This window comes from Osmerus eperlanus, chromosome 18, assembly GCF_963692335.1.
Source record: "Osmerus eperlanus chromosome 18, fOsmEpe2.1, whole genome shotgun sequence".
In the NCBI taxonomy this organism is placed as follows: domain Eukaryota; kingdom Metazoa; phylum Chordata; class Actinopteri; order Osmeriformes; family Osmeridae; genus Osmerus; species Osmerus eperlanus.
In genome coordinates this window covers 3,353,010-3,363,950 of record NC_085035.1, presented here as the reverse complement: position 1 = coordinate 3,363,950, position 10,941 = coordinate 3,353,010, and the positions used below count along the sequence as shown (strand labels likewise).

The window sequence follows — 10,941 nt, the reverse complement described above, 5'->3', positions numbered from 1 at the left end:
GTCCAGAGGGGAACCTATTGTGTGCACTATGCTCGATGACGAACAACACATGAAACTCGACAACATATGATTTGGCTCGCTTGTTTAAACGTAAAATGAGCTGGTAGCTTCACGTGTCTGTCTGAACGTTGGTGAACGGGTTCAACGTTAAAAATGATGGCATTTATTGTGAGTAAATGATCAAATTATTTGTTGAGACTCATTTGAATGCTACAGCAGTACCAATACTTGGCTAGGCAGCTATAGGCTAGCTAGCTAGGGTTGAGCTAATAATATTATTATGCAAGCTACCCAGCCCACCGTCCTTTACCACTGACTTGTTTACAACATCAAACACTAATCTATCTGACTGGTTAACTTATGTAGCTAGCTAACTGGGTGAATATTGTTACTTGACAAGCAACTGTCCCCCTAGCTTAGCTAGCACGCTACACTGGATACCTAGCTAGCTCTAATTTTAAATAGCTTACAAGTTAGTAGGCAGTTTGTAGAAGAGAAGCTGGCGAGCTATCTGTGTGGAACTTATCTCTAAATGGCAGGTGTTTTTCAGCAATTACGGCTGTATACCAGTCTAGCGTAGTTTTAAATAGGACATTAGAAGTAAGCCACTATAAATTGTGAAATTAGCAAGATGCAAGTCATTTGGTGACACGTTGCTAAACATGTCGAGGTTTATAGTATCTTGGTATGTGATTAATTGTTTTTCAGGCCCATCCATCAGTGAGAATCAAGGACGGTGAACACACCTACAACCCAGTGGTGTGTCAGGAAGAAAATTGCACAGGCAGAAACAAGGGTGTTCATATGCACTGCCCTCTCTGCACAGTGGCTGAAGCTTATCAGGATTCTGTCATTCTACGAGCTCACTTTCGTATCAAACATCTGGACAAGGGCATTGACTTTGGTGGTGAGAAGATTGTATTCATACCAACATATTCACACATACTCTACAATATACTGATATGACATAACAACATATTCAAGTGAATGGGGCATTCTACAGCATCAAGAACAGCCGTGTAATAAATATATATAATAAATATGGTGCGGCACTCAGGTTTAGCATGTGTGAGAGCTGTATTGAACTGTATCGTCCCGTGAAAAAGGTATAAAGGTATTTGGTGTTTCTTCACCCTGTTCCCCCCCAGGCCTTAAGGTGCTTAGATGTTGCAACCATTGTGAAATAGTTGGCACCATTAAAGGGGAGAAAAGGTTCAAAGGCGCCCACTGGCACTGCTATCGTTGCCGAAATGGTTTCAACCGCAGAGATGAGGCCATCAAACACTTCAAGACCCATTTTCGAAACCCCCACACCACCTTCCAGATTCAGGTCACCCAGGTGCTGACTTTAAACTGGGTCCAGTTCGATCGAGACAATGTAGAACAGAAATAACTTGCGTCAATGAACATTCGTTTTAGCTAGAGAGAGTGTGGCGTGCTCATCAACAGCTGATCCTACTGCCATTCTTTTTTTCCGTAGGAAGTCAACTGTCGCCAGTACTATGACAATAGTGCAGAGGCACACCCCAAGGCATATGGAGGGCCAACGGTGTGCCCGGACTCCGGGCTTGAGGGTGTTGCGCTATCAACCATACTGGGCCAGCCTTGTCAGAACAGCAACAGCGAAACCCTGCACGCCGTGGAGCCAAAGGTTCCATATATATCTCACGAATTGTGGTGGGTTACTGTGAGGAGCTGTGAGATGGATAGATGTGTTCTACCAAAGTCTGTCTGCACATATGCAAGTGAGTGGACAAGTGTCTTGTGGTGGGTGATTGTACCGTGATCTTTGGCTTCTCTTGTTGAAGGGCAGCAATGTGAACAATGGATTTCTTGTGGCGTCTGAGGAGGAGGTGGACCCTTCCCAGCATGCCTTGGACCGAACCCAGACACTGGTGCTCATGGACCCAGATAGGCAGACTGGCAGCCTGATTTATGAAGAGGCTGCAAGCATCATTGAAGAACAGGTTGGTTGGATATCACCTAAACTGACTTCGGTGTGCATTGTTTCTACATTTACATTTAGTCATTTAGCAGACGCTCTTATCCAGAGCGACTTACAGTAAGTACAGGGACATTCCCCCCAAGGCAAGTAGGGTGAAGCGCCTTGCCCAAGGACACAATGTCATTTTAGGGACATCAGAGAAGGGTAGGGACATCAGAGAAGCTATCTGTGTCTAATCCAGCTGTGTTTACCTTATTTATACCTGAGCTGTACTAGCCTGTTATTAAGGTACTTTTTGGAACTAATATTTGGCTTTCTTCATAATGTTGTGGTTGTAGCCTTCAGACCGGATTGTTTTAATACTGGGCTCTCCTCGTGCAACATTTTGTAGAGCGGGGAAAGCCTGGAGCAGGCCCTGCAAATGGAGAAGCAGATTCTGGAGCTCCAGCAACAGAATGAGGCTCTTAGACTGGAGAAGCATATCATGGAGAAGAAACTGAGGGCAGAAATACAGAGACTCCAAGATCAGGTAGAGCATATGTTGAGCCACTGCAGAGGTTCAGAAAACCGAACGATGGGTGTCTTTTGTACGAACTTTATTTATTTATTTTTTACTCTGCCATTGTGCTGCCAGGTGTCTACTGTGGTGCAGTCCAACCTCAAACTGTCAGAAGAACTGAAACAGTACCGCTCAGTCGAAAACTGTCAACAAAGAGTCAACCAGCTGGTGTGTACAGGTTTTTACTTGGGTCGAATTTGGAAGAGTGCATGCTGTGTGATTTAAGCAATAAAATGACTGTTTCATTTCAGTGCTGTTTTTTGGGGGGGCATTCTGCTTTCAGGTGATGAGTTTGGAGGAGCAACACCGCAATCTCATCCAAGCTCAGCTAGCCACACTGACCCAAGAGTTGCTGTGTCCGGCAGAGGCAGTACCCATGAACGGCCACATGAGAGCAGCAGAGCTTTCTGTCGGTATGGACAAAGTGGCAGTGAAGGAGCGTGAGGCGAGAGACGCAGTGGAAGGGCAGATGGACTGTTATTCAGAGAGTTTAGTGCCTGTACCAGACTGTGAGGGTGTGCAGCCTGGGCAGGAGGAGTTTGTTGCTGGGATTGATAGCTTGGAGTCTGCCGCTTTGGTCGTCCAGACCACCATAGCGCCCCACGACATGAACGAGGACTTGTCAAGGAAGCGGAGGCCCAAAGATGAACCACGAGGGGACGAGGAAACCAAATTGCGGCGCGTCAGTTGAGACGATGCACTTTTCGATTTCTAACTCGGTTTCTCTTGTTTTCAATCCCTTTCTCTTTACTTCATCCACACACAATGATACCAATAGCGTTCTTCAAAAAAAAGTTCACCAAGAAAGAACTCCAAGATAAACATATTTCTTTGTTTTAATTCAATTACTTTTGTCATCCCTCCCGTGTAGTGTGTGAGCTTATCCGGTTGTGCTGGCTACCTGCTTTATACTTGTATTAGAAGCACAGAGGCTGCATTAAAACAAGGAAACTCGCTTTTTTTTGGTAGGCTAACGGCAGACTGTCATCACTCTTCTACCCATTGTATTAGTTACCATGCATTGCATTCTCATTAATAGGGCCATTTACATATTTGACGTATTTTCCCTTATGATGTAGATACTTTTTAAAATGACTATAACAATTGTAATTCACTACCTTTAGTATGACAGTGGAATAAAAACAAAGCTTATCTAAACATGCCCTCTGCATTTACTTGTTTGCATCCAAACCTCTAAAACGTGTATATATAGGGTATATTCAATAGGCCTCCTGTAGAGCTTTTCCTAATTGACAAATGTTAATGAATTGCTATTTCAGTTCAGTTTGAGATCCCAGAAGATTACCTTACATTTTAAGGATTTTAGATCACATAACTGTTACAGTGTTAGCGAAGCCTTGAGCAGTCAGTACAGTTTGTCCTTGTACGTTTTCTGTTCTGTCGTCAGCTAAGGTGAAAGTTCAGCCACAGATGTAGTTGCGAACCAAGACATATAACGACTGACTTGTCGGCTGCCCGCAAAAAAATATGCTAGCAATACATGGCCCTTGTGAATGGGATACTAATGTTTAGTAGGTTTTATAATAAAATGTAAACGAGTAAGATCACGAGCCCTTTTCAGTTTTGTCAATTTAACAGTGATACCGTGATAACCATGATAAACTATGCTACCCCTAATTATCTGCCGTACTGGTAAACATTAATTATATATTGTCATATTTTATTAATATGTTTTTGTATAATAGTGTCCGTAATAACGATTAAGACGAGTGGGCATTTGACAAAAGAAGTGTCTTCAGCGTCGGAGTGCGGATATTGTTCCCACGATTGAAGACCGTCCCTGGCCATCTTCCTGCTATTCTAGAATCTCTGGTCACAGCGAGATCAGACAAAATGGATGTGACTCAAGCAAAACAGGAGCATTTACTTGCATTAAAAGGTATTTTAACACCCTTGACAGTGCTCATGAGATAGGAATCACAATCGCCATTTCTGTGGGTGTGAGCTATTTAGTTAATTTGTTTGAGAGATTGTTTAAATACGTCTGTTTCACTGTAGCTAAACTAGCTAGCCTAACGTTATGCTAACTAGGCTAGCCAATGTAGTTCAGGAAATTCTTCATATAAAAATTGTCTAATTACCTATCCTAGCAAGCCTTATAAAGTTCCATTCCTAAAACAGGTAGCACAGGATAACAAAACCATAAAAGCGTTAGTCCAACAAAACGATACGAAACAACAACAGCCCTGTAATTCTGTGAAACCAAACAAAAACAAAGCTAGGCTAACATGACATAAAGTCGCTAGCCTAGTAGCTTTACTAGAGTAAAAATAATATACAACACAACAGTCCTGTAGAAACTCTGATCATTAGCTAGTCAAAGCTCTATCATTGAGCAAATGGTACCCATTACTAGCTAGGCATAAGTATGTTCATTATTTATAAGTAGCCTCTATTATTAAGTCGTGTAGGGCAGGCAATGGTTGTCCTTGGCTATTTACACACTGTCACTTTTGACTGCTCAGAGTTTGTAGGACTATTTGCGGACTAAACATTTATAGACCACCAAAGATCAAAACAGTGAATGTGATGACTTTGACCTACCAAAGGTGGTATTGTTAGCTACAGGGCAGACCTACTGCACCTGTCTACAAAATACTCAATGAAGAAGATGTAGTCAGTTACATCATGCATGGAAGAACATTCTGTAAAAAATGTACATAATCATGTATACATTATCGTAATGTGCCAAAACTAAGCATGCCAACCATACTAATCTAATTGACTTGATCTTTTCCAGTGATGCGGTTAACAAAGCCAACTCTCTTTACAAACATGCCAGTGACATGCGAAGATCGAGATCTTCCAGGTAAACTAGTCAATGTTACATTGCATTACATTGAGTCATTTAGCAGACGCTCTTATCCAGAGCGATTTACAGTAAGTACAGGGACATTCCCCCGAGGCAAGTAGGGTGAAGTGCCTTGCCCAAGGACACAACGTCATTTGGCACGGCTGGGAATCGAACTGGCAACCTTCAGATTAGTAGCCCGATTCCCTAACCGCTCAGCCACCTGACTCCAATGTATAACATTTCACCACTTGTATGCAGACTGGTTCTATAATAAGAGTTCACACTTGCTCCATGGCTAAAATCTGACTATACACACTACTATGTTGTTTACCTCAAGACAGTAAAGACGTTGGTAAATTATGATGTTAACAATTTAATTGGAAGACGCGGGATATTTCTGGAAATTCAATTTCCGGGAATAATGAATACATCCTGCAAATGCATGGTGACCTTTGAAATTCGTAGTGGCTGACAGCTTTTCCATTTAGTAACTGCCCCAACAGTGCATGATCTGCTTCCAAAAAACTCAAGAGATATTTCCGGAATGATCCAGATCACAAATTTAGTCTATAGGCGTGATGAGAATTTACAGTGTTAGTTTTTCCTTCTGCTGCAGACCAGCATACTGTAATGTGACCACTAGTGTGGTAACTCAATGCTGCTCATCTTATAAATCAGTTTGACACTTCTGGGTAGGATTGCTATTTATACAAGTGGATGGATGTGAAATGAAGGCATACCTGGGCATAAATCAATATGAACGAGATGACTACAATTTAGGAGGCATTAAACATAATGCAGGTTTTTTATGCTACACTGCTCTCACATTTTGTCTGCTCTGCAGCTCGAGGACTAATCTCTCCTTCAGAGATTTTCTAATGTCTGAGGAAATGTTATATTGTGGGCAGTATTAGTAAGTACATTTTGAATGTCAGTAAGTTAGTTGAAAATGCTCCTTCCAGTTGCCAGACATACGCTGGCAAGTCCTTAACGTTCCTTAACAGGATTCTCATCGTGTTTGTGTTTTTTTTCTTACGTTGACAGGGGATTTGTTTGGTCTGCTGATGAAGGAGGACCCTTCCACCATCAAAGGAGCGGAGGGTTTAATGCTCGGAGAGATGCTCACGTTACCTCAGAACTTCGGGTAATGAACCCTCTAAAATACCATAGATAGAAAAGAAAACCACACACCTAGTGTGACTTTATTCCAATTCATGGTCATTTTGTTTATAGTGTTCCTGCTTATAACCTCACCCCACCAATATGTGTATGGTTGCTGGCGTGTGTCCATTCAGTTTAAATTTGACAACCCCGCTTTACACAGAAACATTTTCCTTGGCGAGACCTTCTCCAGTTACATTAGTGTACACAATGACAGCACCCAATTGGTGAAGGACATTCTAGTAAAGGTACAGTATAGCTTTAAGAGCAATCCCATTGAAGTACACAACTTTTCCACCCACAGTATAAATCCTGTTTTTTTTGTGTTTTTTACTTGACAACATTTCTCCCCTTTGACATCTCCAACAGGCTGACCTGCAGACCAGCTCACAGAGGCTGAACCTATCAGCGTCGAACGCAGCGGTCACAGAGCTCAAGCCGGAATGCTGCATTGATGATGTCATCCACCATGAGGTCAAAGAGATTGGAACTCACATGTATGTCTTGTTTATATTTCGTGGAGACCACATACACATGCATGTACATATTTACTCCGTAAAATCTGTAGTGAATGTGCAGTAAGAATGCTGCGTCACCATCGTGACCAAGTTGCGTCTCCCCAACCGCAGCTTGGTCTGTGCTGTCAGCTATACCACACAGTCTGGTGAGAAGCTCTACTTCAGGAAGTTCTTTAAATTTCAGGTAAGACTTTTCTGGCCTTACTTGTTCCTCGATAGAGTTAATATTTGGGGAGCAGACTTCAAGCTCGGACAATGTCACAGATATGTGAAAAAGTGGATTCAATTAGCACACAAGCGATAGGTTTTTGCGAAGCATTGCCACTGTCTACTGCTCTCAGTTAAAGTAAGGATATGAACCAGCTTAGTCTCTAAAAGAGACTGCATGTAGTTTCACTGGGAAATCTGGGAATGTTCTTTCTTGCTTAAAATATGTGGTTTCCATATAATAATTATTTTGCTGCTAAATGGAGGACCAGTCTGATAAAGCTGCAGCTGCCTTCAGTTTGCAATCTATTCTCCATCAGGTTTTGAAGCCACTGGATGTCAAAACAAAGTTCTACAATGCTGAGGTAAGTGTTTTCGATCTGTTCGTCTTTCCTACCAGAACCAACATAATGTTTAAACATGCCGTCTTACAATTTACTCGATCGAATTCTTCTTTCTGTCATCATACAGTAGCTGTCTACACATATCTCTCACCATGCGTCTTCACCATTTGACAAACCTTTGTATGACAGTTTTATGCTACACAGCACATTATAGCTTATCATAATCCATTTGTCATGGTTAGGGATTCCCATGGTCTTGAATGTAGTTATAGTAAGTTAGACACCATCCCCCTTCTCATTTGCATATTAGTAGTGCTTTGTTTTTTGTGGAATACAAAGATCCATTGTCATTCTATTTTGGCATGTAACCTTCATTTGTTATTGTCTCTTGTGTTTCATTTTCTCCATTAGAGTGACCTCAGTTCCGTGGTAATTGTTTTCTCCGTTCTCACCGCTGAACTAAGCTTTCTTAATCCTTTCGTTTCAGCAAAGTTTGTCCTTCTCTTATTAAAGCCAATGAGAGTGAGTGAGGTTGAAGGAAGGAAAATGCACGCTTGGACAGTGATACTGACTCTTCGGTTTCCTCGTGTGTGGAGGAAACGGAATGACGTGTTTCCTGTTTCACGCTCAGAGTTTATACCCTGGCTGTTTAGATGCTTTGCCGTGCTTCTTCCTTCCTTTTTGCCATTGTTCTTCCTCTTAACGCTTGCGTCTTCTTGCTAACTCATCTCACACAGGACATGATCAATCGGGTGTTAGGGTGCCACAGAGATCGATGCGAAAGGAAATGTAGGGGTTCTTAGTAGGCAAAGTTGATCAAACTCTCCGAAATATGGCAAAATGGGTGGACACTAATCCATGGGTTTGCTTGATTTCGATCTCTTTTAAATGTAGAATTTTGGAATAATCAAGTGGTAAAAATCTTTTAAGGGTTGGGCTGATTATTCATGTTTGGATATTTTCAATGATGATTGTGGTGCCAGTTATTACATGAACTGGATATTTTCACATACAGCAGTGCCTTATTTTTTCCATAGCATGACATGTCTGTTACTGTGAATACAATATGAAGGCTAGATACTTAGTTTTTTTTTGTCTGTCTGAGTTTTGCGAGGAGTGTTTTACTTGTCAGATATAGCATGGGAGAGATGCCCGGCTCTGTGTTGTCCTGTAACAATAACCCGGTCATTCTGCCGCAATGGTCTGTGGTCCCTTCTTATACCTAGACTGTGGATTGCAGGCATGAACTAATCTCTGCTTTTCTCTCATTATGTCCTGAATATCCTAGTACTAATCCACTCAACCAAGGTCAACGGGTCAGCCTTTTTATTACTGAGTTGAATTCTATTGGCTTTAAAAGTAAAAATTCCAACTTTTCGGGGTTTGAATGGCATTACATATTTGGCAAACATTGTCAGTTTTTTTCGCCCAAAAGTGGCTTCACTCCAAATAACCAACATTTCTATGGGAAACACTTAACATTGTCAGGTATTTTGACAAATGATAAAACGAAGAGGCCACCGATGAAGTGTAGAAGTTCCATCCTGTTGACCTTGGAGCAGGGGTTTTGGAGGTCCCTGTGGGGGTTTGTGGTGCCTGACCCCTGACCTTCTCCCTCCCAGACAGACGAGGTGTTCCTGGAGGCTCAGATTCAGAACATCACCACGTCCCCCATGTTCATGGAGAAAGTCTCTCTGGAGCCCTCCATCATGTACAACGTCACTGAGCTTAACACTGTGGCGTGTGGTGAAGACGGGTACAAACCTTCCTCTGCTCAGTCATGATGGTTCATTCTCATCAATTTACTAAACAAAAAAAACAAAACATGTTTTTAATTTATTTTCAATCCAAAAATTAGATTTTTTAAAAATCAAATCTGTCTTATTTCCCTTGAACTTTCCCAGAGCATCTACATTTGGGAAGATGTCCTACCTTCAGCCCATGGACACACGCCAGTACCTCTACTGCCTCAAACCTAAACCAGAGTATGCTGAGAAAGCTGGCGTCATCAAGGGTGTGACTGTCATAGGCAAACTGGACATCGTATGGAAGACCAACCTAGGAGAGAGAGGGAGACTACAAACCAGCCAGCTACAGAGAATGGTAGGGGGATCGTATCACAGCACGACTGTCCATCCAGGGTATTGCCAGTGTGTGAGTTTTGGGAGGATTCGAACGTTCCTTGCGGTCCCTAGCACTTCGGTTCATGTTTGTTCTTCATGTGACCACCAGGCCCCAGGTTATGGAGATGTGAGGTTATCGTTGGAGATGATTCCTGACACTGTGAACCTCGAGGAACCCTTTGACATCGTCTGTAAGATCACCAACTGCAGGTAAAAAAAAAAAAGTAAATGTATTTGTATCTGTTCGCGTTTGCCCTCTGCAGACTCACCCACATTTGAAAGCAAACCTACGCTCCCGGCTCAAATTGTGCTTTTGAAGGAAAGCTGTGTTCATGTTGCAGCGAGAGGACCATGGATCTGGTGCTGGATATGTGTGACACCAGGTCTATCCACTGGTGTGGCGTATCGGGGCGCCAGCTAGGGAAGGTCAGCCCTAGTGCCTCCCTGTCTTTACCCCTCAAACTCCTGTCCTCCTTCCAAGGCTTGCAGGTGCGGGTCTCACCAACTCAGAACGCTGCTGGTATGTAACACAGGACGTTGCGTTGGTAATCAATTCCGTATTGGTGATTTTATTTTTGAATTTCAGAGTATATCCGGACTTAGACTCACGGACACGTTTCTGAAGAGGACTTACGAATATGATGACATTGCTCAAGTGTGTGTGGTCTGCCCCTACATGAGCCGGGAGGGTTAAACTCATGCCTGGAACCACTGCTGCTTGCATCTTTATGGACCAATCGTTGCGCTCTCTGTGTCTACCATCACCTGCCACTTATGTTTGCACCCCGAGGAGATCATGTTTTAACATATGTATTGTTTTTAAGTGTTTTCTTTGAAACACACTTTGATTTTAAATGTGAATAATTGTGAATAAAGTCATTAACTTAATCTTTGATTTATTTCACTTTGGAAACAGTAATGTGTTGTTACAGCTGAAGTCATTCTGAGGCACCGACAACTCGATTAAATTTTAAGACATCTTTATTGACATGTTTTTGACAAAACAATGCTGTCCTCTTTCGCAAGCATATCAATAAGCTTCATAAAGTGACTACAAATATCATATTAAAGCATGCAAAATGAAGGTTATTGGGTTATGTCCTTACTGTTCTCAATATCGCCCAAGTAATGGAAACTTAAACGGGCGTAAAGGGCAATGGCATTTTAATATTTGTTTGCTAAGGTGCAATTGTTTAGGTACAAGGAAAGGGCTGCAAACATTATTATTAAGGGCTTACTATAGATCATTGGAAAATTGCCATTCTGTTA

General features: G+C 42.1%; 2 protein-coding genes across 3 annotated transcripts; both read left to right on the top strand.

Moving 5' to 3' along the window:
- The first annotated feature begins 9 nt into the window (after nucleotides 1–9).
- On the top strand, nucleotides 10–3,666 carry zgc:193801 (uncharacterized protein LOC564476 homolog). The gene is made up of 8 exons (XM_062483968.1): nucleotides 10–168; nucleotides 709–907; nucleotides 1,149–1,339; nucleotides 1,481–1,677; nucleotides 1,814–1,967; nucleotides 2,337–2,474; nucleotides 2,580–2,672; nucleotides 2,788–3,666. The coding sequence occupies exons 1-8, from the start codon at nucleotides 154–156 to the stop codon at nucleotides 3,193–3,195; spliced, it is 1,395 nt and encodes a 464-aa protein (XP_062339952.1). The 5' UTR covers nucleotides 10–153; the 3' UTR covers nucleotides 3,196–3,666.
- A 399-nt stretch (nucleotides 3,667–4,065) lies between these two features.
- Nucleotides 4,066–10,560, top strand: trappc13 (trafficking protein particle complex subunit 13). 2 transcript variants are annotated; one of them, XM_062483970.1, is made up of 13 exons: nucleotides 4,066–4,404; nucleotides 5,266–5,334; nucleotides 6,364–6,463; nucleotides 6,644–6,728; nucleotides 6,850–6,977; nucleotides 7,110–7,182; nucleotides 7,526–7,570; nucleotides 7,961–7,978; nucleotides 9,172–9,305; nucleotides 9,454–9,652; nucleotides 9,782–9,882; nucleotides 10,014–10,161; nucleotides 10,259–10,560. In XM_062483970.1, the coding sequence occupies exons 1-13, from the start codon at nucleotides 4,359–4,361 to the stop codon at nucleotides 10,364–10,366; spliced, it is 1,254 nt and encodes a 417-aa protein (XP_062339954.1). In that variant the 5' UTR covers nucleotides 4,066–4,358; the 3' UTR covers nucleotides 10,367–10,560. The 2 variants fall into 2 exon arrangements, with proteins under 2 accessions (XP_062339954.1, XP_062339955.1); XM_062483971.1 differs by lacking the exon at nucleotides 7,961–7,978.
- The last annotated feature ends 381 nt before the right edge of the window (nucleotides 10,561–10,941 follow it).

What these genes read in the sequence shown, in the direction of transcription:
- trappc13 (XM_062483970.1), top strand. Translation starts at nt 4,359, where the DNA reads ATGGATGTGACTCAAGCAAAACAGGAGCATTTACTTGCATTAAAAG. An exon ending in GCATTTACTTGCATTAAAAG is followed by an intron (nt 4,405 to 5,265) that starts GTATTTTAACAC and finishes GATCTTTTCCAG; the next exon opens with TGATGCGGTTAACAAAGCCA. An exon ending in CCAGCCAGCTACAGAGAATG is followed by an intron (nt 9,653 to 9,781) that starts GTAGGGGGATCG and finishes TGTGACCACCAG; the next exon opens with GCCCCAGGTTATGGAGATGT.
- zgc:193801 (XM_062483968.1), top strand. An exon ending in TCCAGATTCAGGTCACCCAG is followed by an intron (nt 1,340 to 1,480) that starts GTGCTGACTTTA and finishes TTTTTTCCGTAG; the next exon opens with GAAGTCAACTGTCGCCAGTA. An exon ending in CAAGCATCATTGAAGAACAG is followed by an intron (nt 1,968 to 2,336) that starts GTTGGTTGGATA and finishes AACATTTTGTAG; the next exon opens with AGCGGGGAAAGCCTGGAGCA.